Raw genomic sequence first — 26,585 nt, forward strand, 5'->3', positions numbered from 1 at the left:
TATGGCTCCTGGCAGTGTAAATTCACATGCGTGATTAGCTTCATTTCCATTACCTACGGTGGGCTTCATACACACATAGCAGATTCTTGCAGGAACGAATGCAGCATCTCTAAGGAAAAATGTTACTGATCTGGGAATAGATAAGCAATATGACCAGTGTTGCAATGTACTCTTTCTCTTATTCTCCACCAGCTCTTGTACTTAATATAAGAACCAGTGAATCAATTAATAGAAATAGTAAATCTGCTTATTCTTACAAAAATAGAAGAGCTGTTTATTTATCAAACAAAAGCCATGTTCAACATACTGGAGGAAAAAAAAAAGGTTTTCAAGATGGAACTGAGCCTCTGAAATGGATTCTTTCCCAAGTACCAGGAGAGCCAATTTCCCAACTGCTTATATTTCTGGTTCTTAATGCTCAAGTGTGTATGCACATTCTGGAATACAAACACAAACACAGCTCTGATGGAAAACCTTGCAAAGTTTCCTGGGAATTAGTGCTGTTATGAAATGCGATAGTTTTTCAGGTTAATTTCTGCAGAATGAGAAGGAAAAACAGAATTCAAGATTTGCAAAATATTCCCAACATAAAATGACCTCTTAATTTAAACTCCTTCACATTGCTTACTAACTCCGAATTTCAGAGCAATCCATGAAGACAACTGTGTAGCCACTAACATTACTGTTTCACTGTAGCCAAAACAGGCAGCAAGTGAAATTTCCACCTACCATAGAGCATATTCAGCCCTTGGCAACATTTGTCCTTTAAGTAAAGCACATTAGATATTGCCACAGTGAAAAAGACCATTATCTGTCAGCTTTGTATGCTGCCAAAACACTGTGACACATTAAATGAGGTCTTTTAATTAGAAGCCTGAACACCTACAGTGGATCAGTTCATCTCTAGGATCTCCATTTCTTCTCCCAAGTACAGTGCTAGTTTCTTGTAATTCCTTCTAAAGAATGTTGAGAGAAAAGTTGGTTTTAAGGGCTGATTTAACTTCTGAGTTAACTGCAGGGCCTGACTGTTAAATCCTGTCTGGAGCTACCCCAGTACAGCAGCCACACAATCCTCAGCAGAAGTTTGTTCCAAGGAAACTTGGACACAGTGCGCTGGAGCAAGTTCTATGAGCAGAGAAGCTGCCTTTGGAAATTTTGTCTTTTGCTATAATTCTGTCATTTAGCTTAGAATTTGTTTGGTTTGTTTTTTAGTTACATAAAATGTTTTTTTCCGCATGGTCATGCCACAACCAAAGAACCAAAGCAAAACCTGAGATAAATCACATTTTATAACTCCGAATTCATCATTTTGAGCCATTTACACCTGTGCTTACACAGGAGTCTCCTCTGTATGAACACAAACCTATGAAACACAGAGCTGCTTGAGAGGGTGATATGCGTGTGAACTCTCTTGTTCAGCTGCATGTTTTTGCTGATTCTTACTGATTCATTAATGCACCAAGTTGCCCACACTGAAGAAGGGCTGGCGGTGCTCGTCGCATTGCTGTCCTCGCTCTGAGCATTGTTTTGAAGCTGAGGGCTCTGCCAGGAATGGCGTGGGTCTGGCTGGCCAGCCTGGGGCAGACAATGGGCTGGGTCACCTTGGGGAAGGCACATTCCAGCCTTATTTCTGTAGCTTCCTATGAAAGAAGCTTATGAGTTCACAGAAAATCAGATAAATACAACTTTTGAAAGCAAATTCTTCCCAATTTTCTTATTTTGCAGAAATAAGGGGTGTGTGAGAGAGTGTTCTTAAACGTAAATTAACCATTACTCTGTCAATCACAAGATGATAAACCCCTTGTTCTCAGGCTTTGCTCTATTGACTTAGAAACTTTGTAACTCAATCATTAGTTTGTTTGAAATGCAATTTCAGCATGACATTTAACCATTCATTATTTTCATACTGTTTTTCACTGCTTTGTTGCAGACAAAGGTACTTCACTAAAATAATTCTTACACTGATGGATTTTTGAAGGAGAAAAGATTACAGTAACTCTCTCCAGACAGCATTCGAAAACTATGTGAAATTTACAGTGCCTTTGTAGTACTAAGAAAATCTAGAACAAGATGTTAAGAAAACAACCAGAATAGGTGTGTACTGTTTAAAAAGACACTTAATCAAGTATTAGAAAGGAAATTAGAAGAAAATAAGGGTCTATAGTTTAAAATAGTACTGGAAATTCAAACATTATGCCAGTGGTTAACAAAAGTACCCTCTGCTGGAGTAGCACAGCTGAAAAGCCTGCAGATGAAGCATATAAGAGCTAAATTATTGCAAGGCTTCATTTGCCTAGTGGTCTGTTGGATGATTTTGCCGATGAAGCAGTGCATCTTTCTGCCAACTACGTGATACTTTACTTTCTCAACAGCTCTCCCAAAAAGGCTGAGAAAAGGCAGGGAAATAGGGCATTCCCAGCAGGATGTTTGGGATGATACACACCTGGGATCCTCACAAGGTCAGACCAGAATTCATTTGCCACTGGCCACGAGCATTCAAGGAGCCCTGAGTTTAGATATACACAGTCTGCATCAGGTAAGTCTCTTGCTTAATGACGTGGGTTCTACTCAATTTATATTGCCAGCTTGAGGTGTCAATTATGCTTCTGTGGGGAAATAATGCAATGAGCCTATTAATGTTCTAATAATGTAATAATTCTATCGCATGTAAGTCTTTGTCTTACATAAGTCTATGTGTTGCTCTATATATGCACTTTGAAAAATTTAAGTTTCTAAAATATAAGCAGTATTTTACTATGTCAAAGATCATGGCAATGCAGCTTATTTAAACTGTCAGAGAGATACATCTTACTTACAACTATCCAGTAGGAGGTATGTGCAAAGGTTCCTGTGAAAACAAGTCACTAATGGTAAGCAAAAGCTTAGATACTGGATAAAAAAAATCTGTATTCCTAACTACTAAAATATCATGTTTCCAAACACGCCTTTGCCGTTGCCAACCTTACAAATACATTAAATAACACAACTCTTTGAAACATTTCAGACAATATATAAGCTCTTAGTCTCACAAATACAATTTTATCAGTCCTAAGGAAGGCATTTGTTTATTTCTTTAAGCACCTTCTAATTACAACAGAAAATGACACTCTTTCTAGACCAGAAGCCTAAGAGAGAAAGATTTTTTGTGAAACCCTTATTTAGGTTTGTATTAAGTAGTTGTGATCTTTCCTCTGAAAGATGTGGAATTAGTCTCTCACATTACGGATTCACAGAATAGTTGGAGTTGGAAGGGACCTCTGCAGACCATCTAGTCCAATCCCCTGCTTACAGCAGGGCTACCTAGGGCAGGTTGGACAGGAACACATCCAGGCGGGTGTTGAGTATCTCCAGCCTCGCTGGGCAGCCTCTTCCAGTGCTCTGCCACCCTCAAAGTAAAGAATGTTTCCTCATATTCAGATGGAACTCCCCGTGTTTCAGTTTGTGCCTGTTGCCACTTATCTTGTTGCTGGGCTCAAATGAAGAGCCTGGCCCCATTCTCTTGAAACTTGCCCTTAAGATATTTGTATGCATTGATAAGATCCCCTCTCAGTCGTCTCCTCCAGGTTAAACAGGCCAAGTTCTCTCAGCCTTTCCTCGAAAAAGAGATGCTCCAGTCCCCTCATCATCTTCATAGCCCTCTGCTGGACCCAGCTGCTTCCCAACAGAAAGGCTCTCCAATTACTTTTATTGGGAACCTGCTACTTGGGGGGAGGTGTTTTTGATTGTTTGGGCTGGTTTGAGGAGAGTATGTTAATCATCTCCTCGTAAGACCTGTGGTTTAGGTTTAATTTCCCATTACACTTTTCTGGGGTCACCCTGTGTTAATTCTGTATTTGTTTTTATATCAGTCCATCTACAGCAAGAAACAAATAGTGGAAAAAGTTAAGCTAAGGGATGGGAAATCAATGCTTGCTCCAAAGAATAAGTTCGCCTTGTCAGAAGACAGCAAAAAAACACAGAGTCCTTGTGTTGCTGCTCACCCCTACAGCAAAGCCAAGATGTGATTTCTCTTTTGAAGCTACCAACACGAAAGCATTCTAAAGATGAAGAGCACTTCATCTTCTAAATGAAGAGCACTGATAAAATTATTTGATAAGGACCAAAAATGCCTATCTCCATTCATTGAATTCATTGCATTCTTCTGTCAATCCAGCTCCACAGGTCCTGGCTTCCCTGAAAATTCCTGCTTTTTCAGAAGTGCCCTGAAGAAAATAGTTCAAAGGAACCAGCAGCACAAACCCATTCCAATCTCTGGTGTGACTCTGCCTTCCAGGTCCAACTGATCTTTGTGCATTTGTATCAGGGACACGAAATCTGTGGACTCCTCTAAAAACGATGTTGCTCCCTTTGGTCTGTGATGATACTTTATGCATGAAGAACTAGCCCACTGGAATGTCTGTGTCTCTGTTATTCCCATTATTTCCTAGTTGCTAATTATATGACTTACAAGCTTTTAGAAAGCAGAAAACTACCACCAACACATTTGTCTGAGGAACAGAACCATTCCCTGAGATTCCTATGTCCCACGGGAAGCCTCCTGTGCAATGAAAACACTGTATCTCTTTCAGCAATTTTCTGTATTTTGCCAGCATCTTACTCTGCAGAAATCCTGCTTTTGTTTCAGTCTGCACATTTGAGACAACTGCAGACTGCCCAGATAATCACTGCCTCCCGTTGCTCTTCACCTTAGCCAATGCATCCAGAAAGCGCCTTTGGCAAGAATGGAATCAGATTTCTTAGCAAGGTGCTCCATTTGCCCAAGGGCTTTCTAAACACATCCCATGCTAGTCTTTTTGAAAAGCTTTTTCCTCTGTAACATTTGCCCTTCTGTGAACTAGAGGAGTCAGTGTCCCCTCCTAAGCATGCCTGGGCAGCCATTCCCACTCTGCTGCTGCTACAGCCACCAGCCTGTCAACAAGCTCATCTCCATAGGGCACCAGCACAACCATGTTTTGCCCAGGCCTGATGGTGCTGGGATTTTTCCAGCTATTTGGAAACCAAGCTTTCAGATTTTTCCCAGGCTAATGAGTAACTGTGGGTGTTCTTATACATTTGCTTTCAAAACGGAAACGCTGCACAGCTGTAGCCATTGCCAGGATTCCCTTTTGACTGGTGCAGCCATTTATCCTTTAAAAACTCACACTTCAGCTGTAATCAGCTTCCACAGTTTTAAACCAGTCCTGCCTTGTTCTCACATCAACCCCACACCCACAGCCAAAGCATCCGTGATCAGCAGGCAAAGGGGTTTGGAAATAGAAGCAAGCTAAGACCGAAACAGGCACAAGACCCTTTCCAGACTGAAAAGAAAACCCAAATTGTATCATCCTACTGGTGACTGAAAGCGCTACATCTTTTCACCCACGTTCTGCCATGGTTTTGCAACATTAGCAAACTGGCAAGTGGGTTTCCTGTCACCAGAGAAAGTCAGCCAGCACCACACAGCTTCTGCTTCTCTCTGCTGATAAAAAAATCCTCCTCCCCCACCGACTCCAGGTTCACAACAAAATCACCCTGTGTGGAACACACTGCATATCCCTGGCTTCACTTCCAGATTGGCAGCCATCTGTAAATGAACCGGTTCTTCAATAGTGTTAGTATACATCAAGCTGTCGCACAGGAGGGAAGCCTTAAAACAAACTCCATTAGCATTTCTGGGAGGAACCGCTGCCTGCCATGAAAGCCATTATCCTCCACAGCTATACTTCTATTCTGATGGGAATATTTCTTTTCCTGACCATCTTGTCTTTCTTGGAAATCCAAATAATACGGCTGCTGATGTGCCAGCATCTGGAGGCAACACAGTGGGTTCACTGCAAATTAATTGCCTTCCAGCCACCATTTTTTTAATCTTTTTTAAAGATAATTTTCTCAAATCAAACCTGTATGTGTTTTTACTGCCTTTTTTTCCCTGTTACACATAATGATGATCATCAGATTTGATTCATCATAAAAACAGTGTGATGATGAGTTAATAGAAGGCTAATTTTCAGAAGCAGTCTTCCCCACTTGTCGGCGGGGGTGTATGTTCGCCGTCACTATCTCCTCTTGAAAGACAACCCAGGATAAACTGTTCTTTAGTTAAGAGATTTTTTTTAAACATCTGAGCCATCCGTTTAAGTTTAGTAAGTGTTCACTCACGCATTTCACAGCTCCTGATGCAGTATCTCTACGAAATGGTAGAGCATCCCTACCGAACCCCAACCTTCCAACAGCAGAACCAGGCCACCTAGGTAACCTGGCTTCAGAGAGGCTCTCACAGCCTTGTTTCAGATGTCCTATTGAAAAAGAAAGAAGCACAGTTGGTTTTGCTATTTCTCCTGAACAGGGAAGTGGCCACAGTCACTGCTTACAATGAAGATTTCCTCAACCTGTAAATAATACTATCAATCATTCTTCTCCCAGATTAGCCACACTGGTTTTCTCCTTGGAAATCGAGCATCAGATGGTGTTAACTTCAAGACAACTGGATACTACGTGTATCATACAACCTGAAAATAAAGGGAGTGGTTGGCATGGCAACTTCCTGAGCTGCCCTGGAGAATAGCAGAGTAAACAATAGAAGGACAAAAACCTCCTTGGTCACAGTAGTTGTGTGAATGCATCCCATTTCCAGAGCTGGTGCCATTAACCTTCAGTTATAACGCTCTCCAAGGAGCACTTCAGTAGCAAAGAGAACTATTGTAAGACTTTTTAGGCAGTCCACTGAACCAAGTACTTCATATCAAATCCTTCAAATTTCATTAGATTTCACTCATCACACATAACCCTGGAATGAATTGTGTAGATATAGGATAGCAGAGGTAGATTGCTCAAAAAGTGTTGTCTTAGGCATACTAAGATCTGCAACTTGCTGCCTGGATGCAAACTGAACCTTTGGGAAACTGAGCAAACATGCCTTTTTCATATCTGAGCAGGAGCTTCCTGCTATTCCCTACTTTCAGCTCTCTATGCCAGCTGCAGTACAATTCCTGTTCAAAAAACAGGAGCACAAGCGTTCTTTTTTCCTACCACATTCTCTGAAGATTAGCACCTTCAACCTAGCTACATTAGGACCATGGACACTGGGGGAAATAAAAATCCAACAGATTAATGAGACTTTCCATTTAGAGACTTCATGTTCAGCGCCTCAAGAAAAACATCCCTCATTTCTTTGTAAGCAAAGCTCACAGAAACAATTTGATCTCAGATGACCAGGACCTAGAGACCAGTTACCTGAGTAGCCTGCAACAATCCCCATCCTGAAGTAGATGAGTAAGGCTGCATCGCCTGCATGGAGACAGCTATTCCTGAAAGAGAACCTGCCACATTAGGTAATTTTTAGCAGAAGTTTCACACACTGTTACTAGAATGAGGGAGAACTTACATGAGCATTCTAGATGAAGTGCAGTACAGGTGTTTATACTCACTGAACAAAATGCAGATGTCCACAGATCCTGAATTGATATGCTGCACTGGCTGTCCACCCAGTAAAAGCTCCATATCAGCAAGCAGTTGTATTTGACTGCTGCAAAGTGGTCTTTATCCCAACTGGAATTCAGCAGGGTCATCATTAAGGCTTCTCCTTGTACCTCAGAGGCCAGCTCTGCTCTGCTCCGCTCCCTGCTAGCCTAGTCCCTGCTGATTTGTATTTACATTAACAGTTTAACTACGTAAACTTCTATTAGTATGCTCAGTCTCACTGCAGATTTCTTAAGATGCAGAAGCTTTACCTGAAAATAAGCCTAGAGAACCACCCGCACACACAGTTGTGCTGGTACTTTTTCATACAGAGACCCCAAGATCCACGCAGCAGCATACCAAAACCAACACATCCGGGCTAGCACCTTGAGATTACCACTTGTTTGTATTGAAATAAATACAATGTGGCAGTAAAGAGATTCTATCACGGCTTTGCCCTTATTTTTTTCCCCACATAAGTAAATAGATTCTATTTTCAATTTTAGGAAGAATACATTAACTGCTTCAATTCTTCCTGAACAAGTCAGCCTCATGTTTCATGGATGCAGATCCCATTATCAAATATTAAACTCCATTATCAAGTCAATTTTTCTTTTCAGTTTGCAGTTGACTATTCACTACAAACAAAACCCTGAGGCATCTGTTGAGTCATAAGAAATACATCACTGAAATACATACAGTGCAGAATTCATCTCTCCTATTCACCAAGCATGCAATGCAGTATTTACACACCACAGATGTCTTCAAATGTAGTTTTATTCCAGTGATCTATTTGCAGTCTTTACACACATTTCAAAACAACAGTATGCAAACATATCACAGGACAATACTTAAAGACTCTTTAGTATAATACTCCTTTATAAAAGGTTTTGACACAATGGAAAAGTCAGTCCAGAAAAAGCTCACATTACCAGGTTTCTTGATAAACAAAATTCCACGAAGCCCTGCAACCTGCATGAGGACAAGTATCCATCACAATGGATCCCTCTTCTAAATCTCTCTTTTAAATAAAAAAGTTTACATTGTTGTTCAGTAGACAAGTTTCTATCACGACACTGTCCATTTCACTTTGTGCTTTCCAAAAGGCAAGCATACTACAGAAATAAAATTCCCTACCCAAGAGGAGAGAGAAATTCAGTAAACATGGATTTGTTTCCCACTCCAGCAGAGGAATCTGAGTTCATTGAAGTTCTCACTATGGTGAAATCCAACACACCCTGCTCATAACTTCTTCTTCTTCTTTGTCTGCTCCCCAGAGTCTAGTTTACGTTTCTTGGCAGAAGCTGGTTCATCATCTTTTTCACCATCTTTAAATAAAAGACAGAGTTAATCAAGTCAGCAAATCATCCTCGTCTCAGAGCAACTGGCTTAGCCACATCTGAGATGCCTGGGAAAAAGACACAGTAGTATTATCTGACAACATCCTCGTTTATGGAATGTGGACAGAATAGAATGATTACTTGTTATTCCTACCACAGGCCATTGAGGATAACTAACAAGAGGCTTTGTTATGCTACTGTGCAGTACCTGTTCTAAAAAACAACCCTTATTATTTGAATAGGTAAGACAAAAGGTTAGAAAAACACATTTTAGAAGTAATGTCCAGGTCAATTAACAGTTTATCTTCTTAGTCTCTGGATGAAAGCTATGAGAAATGTGTAGGAGAAAACCCTAAAAAGCATCCAGAAATGGAGCAAGACAGAGACAGAAAAACTGCCCTGGGGAAGGACACCCCCAACAACAAAAGAGCAAGACAGCAAAAAAACCTTCCTTTGCTGACAACTTTGCTGGTTGTCAGTGAATACAAAACATTATCATGTGTTCTGAAAGCCCAGAATTTCTGCTTCTGGTTTTGTTCTCTTGATTGTTACTGGCTAGTATCTTTCTGCAGATAACATAACATCAGAAAACATCACATCACATAACATATAACATAACATAGCCTCCCTCCTGTCAAGTATCTCTTTACTTCTGAGGTTGCCATTACAGCTAGTACCAGGATGACAAGTGATAAGGACAGTAAATATCTTCCTCAGTAATCTGTCACATGGACATTTTATTTAACTCCACTCTTGGCCCCCAAGTTTTGCAAACATTATAAAAACAATCAGACCTACATCTACACCCAGGGCCAAGGCAGCAGCACTTAAGGAAGCCCTAACATCATTTTGTTTTAGCAGTACCATAACCGAGCCTATTTCATATAACTACAGCTCTAAAGACTCTTGAATCACAGAATTATTTAGGTCAGAAACGACCTTAAGACCACTGAGTCCAACCGTAAGCCTGATGCTGACAAGTTCCTTCCCAAAACATTCACCCTGCAGGATGCTCTCACAGACTAACACTGAGGTAAAGCCCTGCACAGCACTGGATTTCCACTGACTCTAAGCCTGTGTCCACCATCCAGCTCACATCCACCATTTGAACAAGATGATCATTGTAGGTCCCTTCTGATGGAACAGTTCCATTCTCCTCTAGTTACCATGCCCAGAAAACACTTCCTCCAATACAGGGAAAGGCTCTATAGTTGAGAAGTCCCTGCTGTCCCACTGGTGTTGAGACAGGGAGTCAAAATAGAGACAAAGACCCGCTTCTACTAACGACCCTGGACGGGGCGCAGGGAGGTTGCTGGAGGGGCTGTGCTGGTTCTGGGCACACCAGCACACACTCTGCACTCACCATCCCCGCAGCCACTGGAGCGGCCGGCAGCGCTTCATACAACCCCAGACTGGCTCGGGTTGGAAGGGACCTTAAAGCTCAGCCAGTTCCAACCCCCTGCCGCGGGCAGGGACACCTCACACTAGCCCATGTGGCCCAAGCAGAGCTCCCAGCTCCGCGCGGGGAGGGCTCCGCGCACAGAACCCACCCGCCTCCCGGTAAACACGCGTTCCGCGTCCCGGGGCCGGGCCCTCACCCGACTCGAGGTGCTCCTGCTCCTCCGGCGGCAGGAACCTGGCCCTGCCCGCCTGCCGCGGCGCGTCCTCGCCGTTGTCCTCATAGATATTGGACCACTTTATGGCCATGTCCACGCCGGGGGGCGGCGGGGGCTTCCTCTCGGGCGGGCTGTAGCTCTCGGGCGGGGGCACTGCGTTGGTCTTCCACACCTTGAACTCCTTGGGGGGCTGCAGGGGAGAGCACAGACCCATCCCGTTACACCAGCCCGCGGTGCCGGCAGCGCCCTGCCCAGCCCCGGAGGCCGCCCCCCGCCCAGTGCCTGCACCTCCTCGGGCGCCCGCAGGACGCGGCTCTCCCAGTCGATCTGCTTGTTGAGCGGGTTGTAGAGGAAGGCGGGCGGCTGCGACACCTTACGGAACAGCTCGTCGGGCGGCGGCAGCCTCGCCCGCCGCCCCGGGCTGCTCCCCGCCGCCGCGCCGGACCCCGCTTGCCGCTCGTCGGGCTGCGGCTCCTCGGCCTCCGAGTCCGAGCTGGAGCTGCCGTAGGCCGCGAAATAGCCCAGCGGGTCCCCTCCCTCCGCCGCCATGGCGGGGCTGCCGCCGCCACACCGCCCGCACGGAAACGGGCCCCGCGACGAGGGTTCCGCCTGCCGCCGCCCGTCGGGGCCAGCCCCACGCGTGTGTCCGTGTGGGAGGGCCCCGGTTTGCACATGGAGAACGGGATCCGGCAGCGGCAGGAGGAGAAGGAGGGAAAAGCGGAGCTCTGCGCGCCCGCGGGTTTCTCCGCTCCATGGATGCAGACACGAACTCAGGCATGAAACCGAGACAACCCCCCTTTCTCCTTTTTTTACACCTGCAGGCCCACGTAGAGAGAAAAAACACAATTTCCTTAATGTTCGAGCCGTGGCCAAGCCAGGGCAGGTAAAGCCACAACCGTCACCTCCCAGTGCTGAACCAGACGCGCAGGCTGTGCTTACCAAAACAAGGCTTCCCAAACCTGGTTGAAGAAGCCTGAACCGGACTTCCCTTGTAAACAAGGCCCATGTAAGTTACCACATCAGCTAAAATATATCTATGAGGAGTGTTCAGGTTGTTTACAGTCCCACGGAAGCAGGATAAGGTCTAAGGAATGGGCTTTGGTTATATAGGATTAAATCCTTTACTGTAAAGATGCTAAACGAGCTGATCTCCCATAGGCTATGCTATGATCATTAAAGAAACCCTCTACACAAAGTTCGATGAAAGCAATCCCACAAGGAAGCCTCCATGGTCCCTGCAACATTTGCAGGTCCTTTTCTAAATCAATGCTCCTCAGCACTCAAAGGTTTTCTTTCTCCCCCACTATCAAAAAAACAAAAAAAGTCTGACTTTAAGAATGAAGTCAGTGTATGCATGGCTGGAAGCAGCACTTCTTACAGCTTCAACAAGTTGAACAATTGAGTCATTTGAAAAAAAGAAAAGCAAGAATCAGGTTAGCAATACTCATCATGAACCACAGAAAGTGCAGTTAGGCAGCAAAGGCCCTAATTTCACACGCATGTTTTCCCTATACACTGCTCCTGAATGCAGCCCTGTGGGCAGAGGTGTTTCACATTAAGTCAGCCTTTGCACACCAAAGACAAACCTCTGTAACAAGACAATGAGAACAAAAGCCGCCTGCACACACCAACCCAAACCCGTGCATCCAGATACTGGCATGAACTGCTCTTACAACCTGTGCATGTTCATGATGAGGAGGGCAGACAGGAAAACAGGCTGTTATACAAAAGAATTTATTCCAAAAGTTGTGATAAAAATATTTCCATTTTTAAAAAAGAAAAAGCACGTTACAACCATTTGGTAAGATAATACATTCATTCAAAGCCTCAGGTAAGCAGGCTGCGTGCAGGAGCGATCCCTGCACGGTGCGCTGGTGGTTGGATTTCTATCTGCAGGGCAGTCTTCACCCCGAGCTGATGCTCTGTTTCAGTTAAGGCCAAGCTTGCTCACTGTCCTCCGCTGACAAGAACCCATGGAGGGACCCAAACCTGAGCACAGCTCTTCAAGTGGTTACAGTGGGTATTTAGACAAATCAAATTCTAGACATCCCAAGCACATGTGACTACAGTTCAAGTTAATGGAAGAGGGTGATTTAAGCCTTCCCTTAATTTCATGTTAAGAGAGCAAAATTTTGCTTACATATTTAGGCACTTAGCTTCCAGAGTACCTTCTGAACAAATCACTTTTGCTAAAGAGCACTTTCACCATCCAGGCAGCCTCATGACCTTAGAGGTATATAAGAAAAATGAGGATTTTTATAAACACTGAGCAGAAGCCCACATCTTTATCGAATGTAAGCTATTCATATACTAAGTATGGAGGGTAGTTGGACACTGCAGTTTATTTTAACCTACTTCCAAAACCAGAGTAAACATTATGAAGAAAAAAGACGCTGTATTGAGGTCCTGCTGATGGCCTGTCTCCACAAAGGGAGAACACAGCTTAGGAATACTACCTGGGTTTGAATTTGAATAGAATTACACGGCTATAAGCCCTGCCTGAGAGCCAAAATAATTTAAAGCCTTAAACAGAAACCTATCCTTTGATATGCTGAAAACATCCCATGACTTTAAAGTGTAGCACTGCAGAACACAACTGTACGCATTTCCACATATGAGTTTGTCTTTGCCAAGTAATTTTAAAGTGATTACAGGCCAACTTTGGAACAAGAAGATGACAAGAATAGAGTGTGAGAGGAATAAAGAATGTTACACTGTGTTAAGAAATGAGAACCTTCCCATGTTGAAATAGTTTAAAATGCATTTGACTCTAAACAATTTGAAATGTAAACCTGTCTATCTGCTTTTAAGAGTAGGTATCTGAAGTGCAACATTTCCAAGAGTCCTTCAGTATGGATGTGTTCTTGCTACAGGACTCTTCTACTTACCTACTAGGACAAAACATACAAGCTTTGCTCCTTAAGAGCATTATAAAATAACACTGTCTTATAGCCCACATGATGCTGTTACAGCAGTTTACATTCCTTTTCCAGTACTAATGAGAATTTAAAGTGCACGTCAAATCAGAAATCTCTAACAAATACACAAGAATAATATGCCAAGACTTGTGGAAGTATATTTGCCAACTCAAATCACTACGATACTGAGTGCCTTTTGGTTTACTAGTAGGACAAAGTTGAGACAATTACAAGACTTCTTGCAAATAAGTGTAACTACAGACTTTGATTTTCAGTTTGGGTTTTGTTTTGCAAATGGAGCTGCACACACCTATGTAGAGGGCAAATGTTTCTCTGTAAGGTAAATTCTAATTTGGTAAATGAGTTCAAGCTGTTTGGTAAGTAAGCTTAAGCTTTTAGTTCAGGAATTTATTTTTCAATACTCAATATCTTTCCTAACCATCTTTCCCAATTCACCTGTCACAAAAACATTAAGAAAAGCAGACTTGTTAGTTTCTGTAGGAAGAAAAAACCACATATGTTCTGTATCTGCAGCTAACTGTGAAATCTTAAATACACTGGTTTAAAAAATAACCTTTTGCTGGTATAATACCATGATCTTTTGGAAAAAAGCTCCCAGAGAACATTAAATCAAGCAGCTCCAGTCATCAAATTATTAAGAAAAAAAAAAAAAGAAATTACTCCTCAAAGCAGTAAATGGATTGTTGCCTCTGATTTTCCTAGTTAACAGTTTGAAAACATTGCTTTAACCTTTACGAGCCATCACACCAAGTTTCGGTACCATCTGAATGAACAGACAAAAGTCACTACATTGACTGTGGCTGAAGAGAACGTGACCTTAAAGGCAGAAAGCAATTTTCACTTGAACTACTACACGGTTCTTGCTGCTCTGCCTGGAGCTCTGGCGGGAGCGGGGGAGCCCCGGGGTCTCCAGGCCCTGGAAGGGTGGCTGAGAAAACAGCACTCTCTGCATTTCCCATCTCTGCAATTGGTAAATTCATTGAATGAAGAGAGACGGCAGACACAAATGCGGCAGTGCTGTAATCTTCTTCCGGGTGATGTATCTGGGTAGATTCTTTGTCTTTTGTTTTATCAAAAAAATTAGATTCATCAGAATATGATCTAGAAAGATTATTTGTTCCTCCATACAGTGAAGTCATACAGGTGCTGCAGCTCAGACCTACGACAAAAAACAAGAGACTGGAGTTAATTACAATGTGGTGCACTCTTAAAACTGTGCTCTGATTTAATACCAGTAAGTATACCTGTCAAAGACTTACTGTCTGTATTTTTAACATACCAACCTCTTCATCTCACCTGTGACATCCCAATATTATTGACAAATTAAAAATACATGCAGGTTATCCAGGCTGATGTGAATGATTTCGTCTATCAGCTATGACAAAAGCGTATCATAATTTAAGCTTCACTTTAGGAAGTCACTTTAGACCTCTAATCCATCTTTTGATAGATTTTTCTCACCGTGTTCTTCAGACTTCTGGAAGCTTCAGCTACATGGTTCTGCTCCAAAGTGGACTGCACTTAAAGGCTGTTTTACCTGAAGCTAGAGAAAACTTCAGGCCTTTCATGTCTAGGGTTAGAATGTACTTCTTCCTTCTTCTTTCTCTTCTGATGGGTGCGGAAGGGGAAGTAAGGGTTTTGGTTTAGAGGGCTTATACTATATTTGCCTTAAAATATGAGTACATATAGTCACTTCAAGCTTTGTGTGTCAAAAAAATCTCCCTGTCTGTTTCAAGCAACACCTGCATACCTTTACAGCATCTAACTCTAAGTTCTGGCACTGAAGGCACACAGGGGAATTCCCCTCAGGTTGCATTTGCTGGCTTCTCTTCTGATGAGGCACCGAGCTTAACAAAACCAGAGCATCCTGCCCCTGCAGTAAATAGCTTCAAGAGAAATCCAAGAACCACCTATTTTGAGTTCCTCATAGAAAGCAAAACTGAAATGTGAAGGAAGATATCATAACAACACGATAGGTTTTTTTTTTTTTGCAATTCGTTATTTATGCTGTGTTCGGATAGTAAAAAGACAAAGTCAGAACATATGCACTAGGATCTTCAACCCAAACAAAGCAGTGATATTTCCAAGAATGTTGTCCCAGACACTAGAGCAGAAAAAACCCCCAACCAACCAACCAACCCCATCTAAGAAACATGATTTAAATAACTGCTGCAGATTAATTTTGCAGACCCTCAAAATAAAACTTATGTCTTAGAAAATATTATTATGAACTTCTTACCTTTGAGAGCTTCAAGTTTTTCATTTTTGACTTTCAACACTACATCAGTTATCTTTTGTAACAGGAAGTTTTGTGTTCTTTCCCGTCTGATAGATTCAATCAAAACATCTAGTCCCTTTGGGTTCTCTGCTAAGTAGTCCAATAACTTCCCAGTTTTCTTCCTACTGGAAGATCGAGAAGAAATTTCTTCCGTGTCCTCTCTAGTGAGTATTTTCCTTGAACGGAGGTAATCAAAGTGTCTCTCAGCTATGATTTTATCACACAGGTAAGGACGCATCCTTTCTAATGCCTGAAAAACAAAACAAACCAGTATTAGCCAGTCTCTCCATTTATTTAGAAGCCTGTATTTGAAACCTGTATGATTTTGATACAGGTTCATGAAACAATTTTGAAAGTGTCCCCTCCTACACCGACCAACTTATTTTTAGTTATCAAAACAAAAATAGTCTTCCTCCACCTTGTTCAGAGGGTGCATACATGAACGTCACCAAAATGTAAATTCTGTTCATCTTATTTCGAGCTGTACATTAACAAACCTGCTTGATAGCAACAGAGAAACAGAATTAATGCATGTTCACAACTCTCTGGTTTCAGTATCGACTGTTCTATAAAGATGAGTCACAAATGACATCTCCATGCTTGAAAAACAAGCCCTCGTTTCACATAATACCACAAAAATTGGCAGTTTCTCCCACCAACATTTTTCAGTGTGTAGAATTACAAAAGTGAGATACTCACGAGCTGATTATTACCAATGTGAAAAAATATTGCCCCAGTGTCATTTGATTTAAAAGAAAAAAAAAAACCCCAAAATAAACCCACAAAAACTTGAGACCCAGAAGGAAAAGCACCTTTACATAAAGTCATGTGAAAAGACGGAAAGAAACAAAACTTCTTTCCTGAATGAAGTATTCAGATATCCTCCTACTTTTTGAGATTAGATTCCACAACAGCAGCATTTAAAAATTAACAGTTTTTAAATGACTGTTTGCCTTGTAGCCATTTACTAGCTCAGTAAATAGAAGCAGAGGAAAAGCTAGATATAAAGACTCACTTTAAGACAGATTATTTCAAACTGCAAATTCCTGCCTGGCACACTGGTGCTAGGGAAAGCACCAATAACTCTTAAAAAGCCACTTTTCTGGACTGCTCCACAAAATATAGCAGAGCATAAATGTGTTCTTCTAGTTGCTCGTTAGGATCCAACAAATACCAAGCTAACAGCCTGTGGTTCCACAGTTGTTAAAGAAAACATCGGATGACCATGCGTGGAAGATAAAGGAAAACTTTTGGCAGTAGACTATCACCACTAGATTGAATACAATGTAAACCCAAAAATGAAAGCTGCAGCTCCACGGTGGCCCATTTAAGTGCAAGAAGCACTCCCCCCTGCACAGCAGCTGCCTGTGTACTTTCCCTTGTCCTGGTGGATGAGAGGATCCAGTCAAGAAACTGAATCAGTGCTTTTTTCCCCCCTCCCACAGTCAGATTAATTACCCAATCCAGCTGAATGTGCAGTCACATTGGCACTACTGGTGGCATAACAACTACAATAAGAGCAGAATTGTGCAACAGTAAACATATCAATTCAGGCAGCTCTGGAAGAGTCCAATTCCAACAAGCCCATGATGATGGTTATGAATTTAGAAGACAATACAGATTTCTTCAGTTCCCATGGAAATCTTATCCTATCACCAGAAGGATCAATCAACAAACTCTGAAACGTAAGCCAGTCAACGCTTCAACATTAGAAGAATAGAGTTGTTATTGAATAGAAAGATTGTGTTCTCACTAACATCTTCCTGTAATGAGTCTTTCACTGTATTAAGTGAATATGTTCTGAATTCCCCTCTGCACTGTCCTCACATGTTATGAGGGACAGAAAGAGTAAATGGAATGGAAGCTTTAAATGTACTTTGCTCTGTATCGATGATTTTGTATGGCTCACTGCCTCCTTCACAGCACTTGAAGGTAAGACTCCAGCCTTTACAGTTCCTCCTCTACACAAGCTTACCCAGACCAAGTTATCCTTGTAAGTCCCCTTCCTGAGGCATGCTGTCACAGAATGCACACAGTACTTCTGGTAACACAGCACTTGTGTTTGAACTGATTCTACCACAGGTACATGAATGGCTCTGAAACAGCAAAGTGAGTTTGCACTGACCCAGCACTTTATCTCATGAAGCTGCAACATCTAAAATACAAGAGAAGCAGCTCTGAAGTCAGATTCATTGGACTGTATTTTGACGATAAAATTAACGTTATTTATTTCTACAAATGAGGCTTCCACCAAGTCCTGCAATTACTATGGGAGACTCTATTAGATTAAGGATGAAGTGACATGCATGCTCTTCTATGAGATGCAGCCATGAATTCGGTCACTGACACAGTGACATACATATCACATTCACATACTCATACATATCATGTTTATATATATGTCTGATTTATCTTGTTCTTTTATATAAATGTTTTTTGGTGTAACTACCAGATGCTACCTATTGCAGTATTACCCTGTGGCTCCACAGAAGCAAGCAGTAACTTGAAAAACATGCCTCACAAAACCATGACAAAGCATTTAAAGACAATTATGCATGCATAAAGCTAGCAAGAAACCATACCCGAACTCCAAACATTCTTTATTGTACTTTAAAAAGCACATAAAACCCCAAATATGTCAAAGACACTGTAAGTTTACAAACGGATAGTAATAATCGATAAACTGCCTTTTTATTTCATTATTAAACAATCTCTTGTTGAGGTTGGTTAGCACATTGCTTGCTTCTTAGGATAGCAAAGAGATAACTAATTCCGGACTGAATCAGGATGAAGTTTTCTCCCAGATTCCAGACATCAGTGAATAAATGTGGGGTGTGTGTGATTGAGAACAAAAAGCCTCACAAAATTATCAATACTGAATCCAAATACTCACGCTCTATGAGAGAGACTCTTACTAACACCAAGAGAAGCATGTGCGTTTGCAGCCGCTGCCCACGGGGCACCACATCTCTTACCGGCAACCTCCACTGTGCCCCCGTGCCCGCCGCGGCTGGCGGGGCCGCCGTGAGGACCAAGCCCCGGCTGTCCCGGCCTCCGGGGAGCGGCGGGGAATCCCGGCCCTGCCCGGCTGCCGCTCTGCCGCCTCCGCGCCGGCCTCCCCCGCTCGGGCGCCCGCTCCGACACGGCTTCCGCTGCCCCCGCCCAGGCCCAGGCCCAGCCCCGCCGCTCCGCACGCCGGCGCCGGGCACCGCGGCCACCACTTACATCCTTCTTCACCTCGGCCATCTCGTCCTCCGTCAGCAGCCGCCCCGCAGCGCCCGAACCCGAACCCGGCCCCGGCCCCTCCATAGCGGAACCCTCCGCCGCCACTGCGGGAAACCGGTCACGGCCGCGCTTCCGCCCGGAGCCCCGCCCCGCGCCCTCCCGACCACCAATGGGCCGTCGGGGGAGGCTCTACCGGGTTGTGGCGGTCCCGTAACCGGCTGCGGCGAGCGGGAGCGGCGGGGCTGTCCCGGTCAAGGGCTTCTTCCCTCCGTGCCGGGCCTTCGGCGGCGGCAGCGATGCCTGTTCCACAGCGCTGACTGAATGTGTGAACATTGGGTAGCAGAGGCGCTGTTCCCCGCTGACAGGGCTGGGCAGAGCCGGGTGTCAGGAGTCACAGCCAAAGGGCTCCGCTCCCTGCCCCTGCCGCTCACCGAGAGGTCCCTCTGAGTCGCCCGCACCAGCCCTGGTTGCTGGCGATGTAGTAGCATGCCTGTGCTCGCATCCCAAGTCCTTCCGTGGCGTTATTCCCGCCGCCTTGGGAATTGCTGCCTCTATTTGCTGTAGTGCATTTGGATTGCTCAAAGCTGTGTCTGTATCTCTGGATTAAACATCTAATACAAAGTAAATGAGTGTTTGTCTCCTGCTCGGAGGGCTGCAGGGTAGGCTGGTGTTTGCAAGCCGAAGTGCCTGTGCTGATCCTCCCTAACCTCCTAACCCAAATACATGCAAAGGTTTCAGATTCCCTAATGCTTCCAGTGAGCTGATTGTGGCACATCTGAGACAGAACCAGGCATCTTTCCAGCCCCTGACTCCCATCTTTGCTCATTTAACTAAACGCTTTACAGGTCCTCCTCTTCAAGGTGAATTATACATCATAGATGTTGCTGGCTCCGTTCAATACTGCTGATAAAAACAGCAATTGTGCATGCTGGATTTAGTGTAATTAATAACTGTGCTCACTGAGAGGTGCAGTTCAAAGCCACGCAACGTCCAAAGAGTTAGGCTACTGGATTCCTGAGCCACGTATGAGACAAACTGAAATGAATTAACTTTAGCCATCAGGAAAAGAGCATGTGGTTAGAGAATACAGGAATAGAATATATTTTAGCAGACTTAATGCCAGTAAACCCTAACAGGATTTAACGGTCCAGACAGCTGGAAGAAGACTGCTCTCAGCATGAAAGTGGTTTCAGGAGGTTAACATCAGTCCAGTATTAAGAAGTGAAGCTCAGTGAAGAGCAAGTTACAGATAATTTCTTTCAAGGGAGCAGGGAAGTTTTTGGACACTGCATTCGTTTTATGAGTGTGTACATATGTAAATGTCCATCTAGGCTAAATTTCTAGAGTAAATTTCCAAGTAAGCTTTGGAAACTGCTTACAACTCAGAGCTCTTCAAATCTTGCATGGTATTGGTCCTAGAAAATGTTATAACGCTGTCATCACAGTTTGTGAAGAAGAGCTTGGCTGGCTTTTCAGAGCCATGACTGGCTCCACGATTTCTTCCCCCTCTGCCCTTATTGATCACCCCATCTCCAGGCAGCCCATCCTTGCTTCAGAGTGGAGGCCTCCACTTCGGAGCTTCATATGTTTCCATCCCATTCTGCTTCCTGGTCCTTACCCAAGAGCCTGGGTCCTGCCTCAGAACCCCCAGCCCCTGTGTGGGCAGCAGGGCTCTGCACCCACAATTCCTTAGGGAGGAGAAAGCAAGCTGCCAGGCAGGGAGAAGGGAGAGTTTGGTTCACTTACAGATCCAAATCAGGATCAAGGGCCTTGCCCAAACTGGATGGGTATCTACAGATACCAATGGCAAGTTTTCAACTACAAACCTATAGCAATCGATCTACAGCTCATGGATTTTTGGGATGAGGTTGATGAGAGCATCAGAATGATGCAGGAGACTGACTGATGCTTTTTCAGCAGGAGGTACTTACGGTGGAGAGTGAATTTGTACATCCAAGGGGAGAAATCTCTCTTTGCTGAAGTAATACTCTACACTGCTTTTAAAGTAACAATTATGCTTTTGTTTTTGAAGGTTTTGATATCCTATGAGGAACTTCTTAATGTGGCAAGTGGGAGTGGCTTGTGTAGCTTTTGTTATTTTTAATATTTAATATTTAATATTTTTAATTTTTGCCATTTGGAAAGAAATTCAAGTAAATTGGTACCAGCTCTCTCCTGTAGATGTGGGTACACAAAGATGCATGTAAATGCAGTAATTTACTATATTAGTTGCACCAAGATAAATGTATCCACATTAGGCGCAGCACTAATTTAAATACGTTAGTATAAAAATCATACTTTTAACCAGCGTAGTTAAATCTAGATCACCCCTAACAAAACCTTTCCTCGTCCCTGCTTCTCCAGCAAGAAGACTATTAGATTGTGGTTGTTTAAAGTCCTACTGCTAGCAAAGCTGTAGAGTCTGAAAATGATGAATTTAATTTGGGTTTCTTAAAAAGTTGAAGCAACAATATCGAGGCCTTGAACAATCCTGGATTGCCACAAGATGGCACTGGAGGCTCATCAGCACTTCCACGAGCGTCCATGGAGCTTGGAATAACTGCATTGACTCCCGAGATCCTTAATCCTAGTATCATTACCTAATGGTAGTAGAGCACAAGTGAACAATCAGAGATTAGCCCCACGTGCAGTGTTTGTAGCACACAACAAGCAGTACTTAGATATAAAACACGCGACCATGTGTCACGTTAGCACAAAGCTATGTCTGAAGTGTAGTCACCTTTGTTGACATCTTGAGGGACAAAAGACACAAGAGCTACGTGAATAATTTAACCATAACGGCCGTGCCACTAAACCTTTGTAGTTTCACCTTTTGTAACTTACGGTAAATAGAGGAACTACAGACAAAATACCACACAACAATAACATCTGTTTAGTTATCTTGGGCAATAATAAAGTTGACTCACAACCATTGTATCTAGAATTCACAGGCAATATCCCCTCTCTATACATTATTCTTCAATGTAGAGTCTAAAATCATTATTTGTTTTTAATCAGTCGAGGTTTCTTCTAACGGGCTTAAAGATTTTAGCACTAGTGTCTATAATTGGCTTTATTTCTAGGCATGTAACAAGCTTCCGCATAAAAAGAGATGGCATGAAACAGTATTAAATTAAATGCATATGCTTTCAATTTCAAAATAAGAGGCAAAAACTACACAGTGCACAGTACAACTGACACTTTATTCCTTCATGATGGGGATATATAATACTGAAACTGCAAGAGTCACAAAGAAAAAAATAAAAAATCAAAGTGCAAACCTCTATTAGAACAGATTATGGGATGTATTGATGGTTTTGGCACAAAAAGTGGGGGAATATATACTGCAACAAGGTTTTAAGTTTAATGAAATGTAACACTTCTGTGTTCAGTAGTCATATTTGTGCACTGCAGAACAATACAACGTAGAACAGTGACTAACACGATTCACATGCAACTCTATTCAAGTTACATCACACGTCCAGTTAAAACTTCTCTGAAAATACACGTGAGGTCCAACAATACTTTATTCACAATCACTTAACAAATACCATTCTTTAAGAAGTCTTATCTTTTCAGCTTCCTTATTGATAAAAGCAAAAATAGAGAATCTTAAATAGTAAATTATTTTCCTCACACGGTTCCATGTGAACATTAATGTTTTTTATTGAAGCAATTTGGCTCTGACCTCATCGATATAATGTATAAGAAGCTGAATGAAATCAAAAGCCAGTTCATGCCCAGTTTGCTGTGAACAAACAGCATTCTGTGCACTGACTTTTTGGTTTTAAAACTGGACATAGTGTTGCCTATGAGCTTGGTACCTATCACATGGAAATCACAAAAAAAAGCAGAGCATAGCTTCATACAGTGGCATCTATTGAATACCAAATAGGAGTTGTATTAGCATGGAAAAGACAAACATACTGAAATGGAAGAATTCAAGTCTACCTTAAAAGGTACAGTATGCATTCACATTTTTGTTGCAGAGAGAGACACTGTATTCACATTCTGGTGAAGAAACCCACATATCACAGCTCTCCCTAAACTCTTAGCAAAGATAACACCCATAAAAGATCTATAATGCACATTGTAGCTCTTTCATTTGAACTGAACTGATTGACCAAAGGAAAAAAAAGAAAACCCAACCAAAACCAAACCCAAATACCTTTGATGAGTAATTCAAGCCCCATTTCTGAGTTATTAACCACCACAGGAACTTCTGCACTGGCCTGACAGTTATCATTGAGTGCTTTATGTGGGCAGCTATTAGTGTTCAGTGTCTCATCTCCTTTTTTGGTTTGGGATTTTATTTTATTATTTATATTAATCAAGGATGATGATTTATATCAGGCATCTGAGAAATGTTCTGGTGACAAGTTGTACAGGATGCCCATTAGATGCATATGTATCGCAGCAGAAATGTCCTCACAACTGAATTCTTCGTTTGGGCAACATTAAAAATAGTAAACAGCAAGAACAAGAAGCACTTGGCATGGTTTTAGTTTTAGTTTTTAGTACCATACTGCAAACACACAAACTGCAGTGCTCTTAATGTTTTTACTTTATAATGCCAGAAAAGAGTAACAAAGCAGAGAGGTGAGGGCAATCCCACTAAGCAGCTTAGGTAACTTTAGGCATCAGGCTAGGATGTTATTCAGAGTGTCTATGTTAGGAGGCTATTATATCTACTGAGACCAACAGAGAGAAAGGAGGTGTGATTTAGAGCACCTAAATTCTGTGCCTGAAGTTAGACAGTTTGAATACAACTTGAAATCGTCACCTGAAGGAATTCAGGAATCCCTCAGCCACTCCCTGGCTCATTCTGTATACCAAAATGCAGCCTTGAAGGCAAGGAAATCTAAATGGCAATAGGTGAAAGACCAACTCCTCTGTCAATACAGATGTTTCTCAGCTCTGAGATCCTGACTCCCCCTCTCCCTCCCATGGGGAGCCAGGGGAATTAATTGTCACCTATTCTATTGCTTTCGGGAACAGAAGATATCAACAATGTCCACCACAAATGTTTCCCTTTTCTGGAGTAATCCTCAAGAAGAGGAGTCACCCTTGCCACTCTCTGGATCTATACCTCCTGTTGACAGTCATTCGTCCAGCTCAAAAGAAGTCACTTGGAGCCAAAGTGGTCCCCTTCAGCTTCTCCCTCCTCAAGGAGGGATTGAGTTTAAGGTAGTTCACTGGGGGTTGAGATACACTGGACTGAACAGTGAAGGAGGAGGAGGACAGAAAAGGAAGACTCAAGTAGGATAACTGAGACAGCAGAAGGCAAAATCACTTGGGGTTAAAAAAGTGCTCATCATGGTATAAACTAGAAATGAGAGTCTGAGAAAGAGAGAGGTGAAAGGATGGAAGAAAAAAAACCCAAAAAACCAAAACAAAAGCACAACAAATTTTGAGAGGTAAATGGAATAGAAATCCCACAGCTTAACACTGTCCCAGTGTAGCTGGATGCTCTGGCTCCCTAGTGAGAGGAGGGAAGAGGACTGAAGGACATAGAAGGGGATGAGGCCCCAGGAGGTGCATGGAAAGGTCAGGAAGGATTCTGTTCCAGCTTTGTCTGACAGCTCCCACGGCTGCATAGGTTTTTAACAGAGTACAGCTTGTCCCTAGAAGAGCACAGTTAAATACTGCAGGGTCACTTTTTGGCACAAATCTTTAACATCAAGTAATTCTAAAATGCACCAAGGGAAGGTAAATAAGAGGTTCCCCACTGCAGCGTTTACACTGTTGGAGCCTGATCACCTGGGTCAGGCATAAATGATGGTGCATGGGAATGGAGAAGAAAAGGAGAAACATTAGGAGAACCCTTTGGAAAAGCACGCAGTCATAAAAACAGCACTTGCCCTTTGGCTGGCTAAAGACTTCCTTTGGGCCACGCTGTCTTTTCACATACATTATATTTGCTTATCATTGCTCTCTCCCTTGTGATATCTGGTGTCATCACAACATACAGCATACCCACAAAACATGAGATATATTGCCAGGAGGTTTTCTCCTCATTAGCCACCAAGATTAATTGAGAGATACACTGAGAAGTACCTACGGATATGAGTACTTCTGTTTCCTCCCTTATGACTACACAAAAAAGCATGCAGGTTTCCAAAGGATATCCAAGTGTGCTCTCGGTTAATACTGTTTGCTTTCCTGCAGACCATGTTGCCTGAGCTCCCCCTGCTCGCTTCCTACTGTACCTTAGCAACACACCACAAGTGGTTCAGGAAAGGTGGAGGAGATATCTAGGAAGTTGATAACATGTTCAGACTATTTGTCAGTCTCTGGAGAATTCCCACTACTGCCTCTGTTTGGGAATTTCTCCATCCTTAGTTTACAAATGATTTAACAAGAAGCATGTGAGTACAATGGTGTATGCTTCACTTTACTGTGGTGAAAATAAAGTATGACTCAGTGGGTAAAACATGTTGTGGAATTTGGTACGAAAAATGTATTTGTTTGAACTGAATACCACAGTAAATATTCATGCAATTAAAAAAAATAAGATGGTTATTGTTCCAAGAAAAACTGCCCCAAGGACAGATAAAGTACAAATGCCAATCTTTCAGGAAAAAATAGCTTCCCTTATTCATGAGCATAATCCAGGAATCGCTGTCCTTCAACTCCTTTTATCACCCTTTTCTTTTGAATTTTGCTATTAAGTGGCCTTCAAGAGGAGAAAACAGAGAGATAGATATGAATAAAAAAGTTAACAAAGATAATTAAACCCCTCTACATTTTAGATTACTTTTTCAGGTTTAATTTTTCCAATAGCATCTCAGTCTTTCATTTTTGTGGTCTGGGTTCTCCTTGGGATCTGGCCCTTTTAAAAACTCCTCTTCCATTCTCACCAAATTGAAAGTCACAGCATTAGCAGCAACCGGGATCTGAACTTGCAGGATGTATCTTGTGTGGCTGCACTACTCTGTCATTCAAGTTTCCCAGGCAGACATTGCACTTGAACGTTCCCGTTGGAGGGAGCTTTTTCCAAAGTTGCTACCTGGTGTCTGAAAGAGATTCCAGCCACAACTCTGCCCAGCAGCATCAACATGATATGGCTGAGACAGTGAGCACAGGCCACTGCCCACTTCCAGCTAGTGTACAGAAAGCTGCTCTACCACACAAGATACCAAGTTCACAAGCCCACTGAGCCTTCTTCAGTGCCCCTCTGATACCTTGCATCACTGAAAGTAAAGAGGACTAAGAAAAGAAAAGAAGATGCAGAGCAAGAAAGCAAGAGGAAAAAAAGACAGGAGAAGGGAACAGTGTAAAGACAACAGAGGTGCTTGAAATGTTAGAATTAGTTGGTTTTGATAAAATTTCCACAGATATGTTAAATCACTACAGCTGGGGGATAGCCACTATAATTGTCTTCTGCTAGCCCATGGGACTAACATACTTCAGAGTTATGTGCCCCCAACAAACCGTACAGCCACCTTAAATACCATCTGCAAGGACATCATAAAAATACACAAAGCAAAAAATTTGTAAACAAGGGTTAGTAGCACAGTGGTACAGTAGATTGTCAATAAAAACAATAAAAGTGTGGATACAGATTCGTCTACCTTGTGTGTAACATTATTGCCAGTTACAAGGGAGGGACTCTGTAAACTCATAATTCTGGAGTTTTGTTAATAAGCACAGAGCAACAGGTGAGTGACCCATCTACTTTCTCCAGTTCCGTGTTGGCTATTGGGATCAGCATGTGGTCCTTCAGTTTTTCAAATACCTGTTCAGGAAA

General features: G+C 42.7%; 3 protein-coding genes across 4 annotated transcripts in view; all 3 read right to left on the minus strand.

Moving 5' to 3' along the window:
- Positions 1-8,196: 8,196 nt before the first annotated feature.
- Positions 8,197-11,032, minus strand: C8H1orf52 (chromosome 8 C1orf52 homolog). The gene is made up of 3 exons (XM_030493557.1): positions 10,682-11,032; positions 10,376-10,583; positions 8,197-8,765 (listed from the first exon to the last, which is right to left on the minus strand). Exons 1-3 carry the CDS (start codon positions 10,940-10,942, stop codon positions 8,680-8,682), a joined length of 555 nt encoding a protein of 184 aa, XP_030349417.1. The 5' UTR covers positions 10,943-11,032; the 3' UTR covers positions 8,197-8,679.
- A 1,076-nt stretch (positions 11,033-12,108) lies between these two features.
- On the minus strand, positions 12,109-18,975 carry BCL10 (BCL10 immune signaling adaptor). The gene is made up of 3 exons (XM_030493562.1): positions 18,836-18,975; positions 15,572-15,860; positions 12,109-14,491 (listed from the first exon to the last, which is right to left on the minus strand). The coding sequence occupies exons 1-3, from the start codon at positions 18,917-18,919 to the stop codon at positions 14,118-14,120; spliced, it is 747 nt and encodes a 248-aa protein (XP_030349422.1). The 5' UTR covers positions 18,920-18,975; the 3' UTR covers positions 12,109-14,117.
- A 3,042-nt stretch (positions 18,976-22,017) lies between these two features.
- The window catches only part of DDAH1 (dimethylarginine dimethylaminohydrolase 1), a 56,656-nt gene continuing 52,088 nt past the window's right edge, over positions 22,018-26,585 (minus strand). For both annotated transcript variants that reach the window (XM_030494456.2, XM_030494455.2), the window contains exon 6: positions 22,018-26,573. In XM_030494456.2, the coding sequence (XP_030350316.1) occupies positions 26,457-26,573 (117 nt within the window). In that variant the 3' untranslated portion in view covers positions 22,018-26,456. The remainder of the gene's footprint in view (positions 26,574-26,585) is intronic.

The sequence above is a fragment of the Strigops habroptila genome, chromosome 8 (assembly GCF_004027225.2).
Source record: "Strigops habroptila isolate Jane chromosome 8, bStrHab1.2.pri, whole genome shotgun sequence".
In the NCBI taxonomy this organism is placed as follows: Eukaryota; Metazoa; Chordata; class Aves; order Psittaciformes; family Psittacidae; genus Strigops; species Strigops habroptila.

What these genes read in the sequence shown, in the direction of transcription:
- C8H1orf52 (XM_030493557.1), bottom strand. Translation starts at nt 10,942, where the DNA reads ATGGCGGCGGAGGGAGGGGACCCGCTGGGCTATTTCGCGGCCTACGGC. An exon ending in TCCTGCGGGCGCCCGAGGAG is followed by an intron (nt 10,584 to 10,681) that starts GTGCAGGCACTG and finishes TCTCCCCTGCAG; the next exon opens with CCCCCCAAGGAGTTCAAGGT. An exon ending in GCAGGAGCACCTCGAGTCGG is followed by an intron (nt 8,766 to 10,375) that starts GTGAGGGCCCGG and finishes TTTTATTTAAAG; the next exon opens with ATGGTGAAAAAGATGATGAA.
- BCL10 (XM_030493562.1), bottom strand. Translation starts at nt 18,919, where the DNA reads ATGGAGGGGCCGGGGCCGGGTTCGGGTTCGGGCGCTGCGGGGCGGCTG. An exon ending in TGGCCGAGGTGAAGAAGGAT is followed by an intron (nt 15,861 to 18,835) that starts GTAAGTGGTGGC and finishes TTTGTTTTTCAG; the next exon opens with GCATTAGAAAGGATGCGTCC. An exon ending in AAAACTTGAAGCTCTCAAAG is followed by an intron (nt 14,492 to 15,571) that starts GTAAGAAGTTCA and finishes TTTTTGTCGTAG; the next exon opens with GTCTGAGCTGCAGCACCTGT.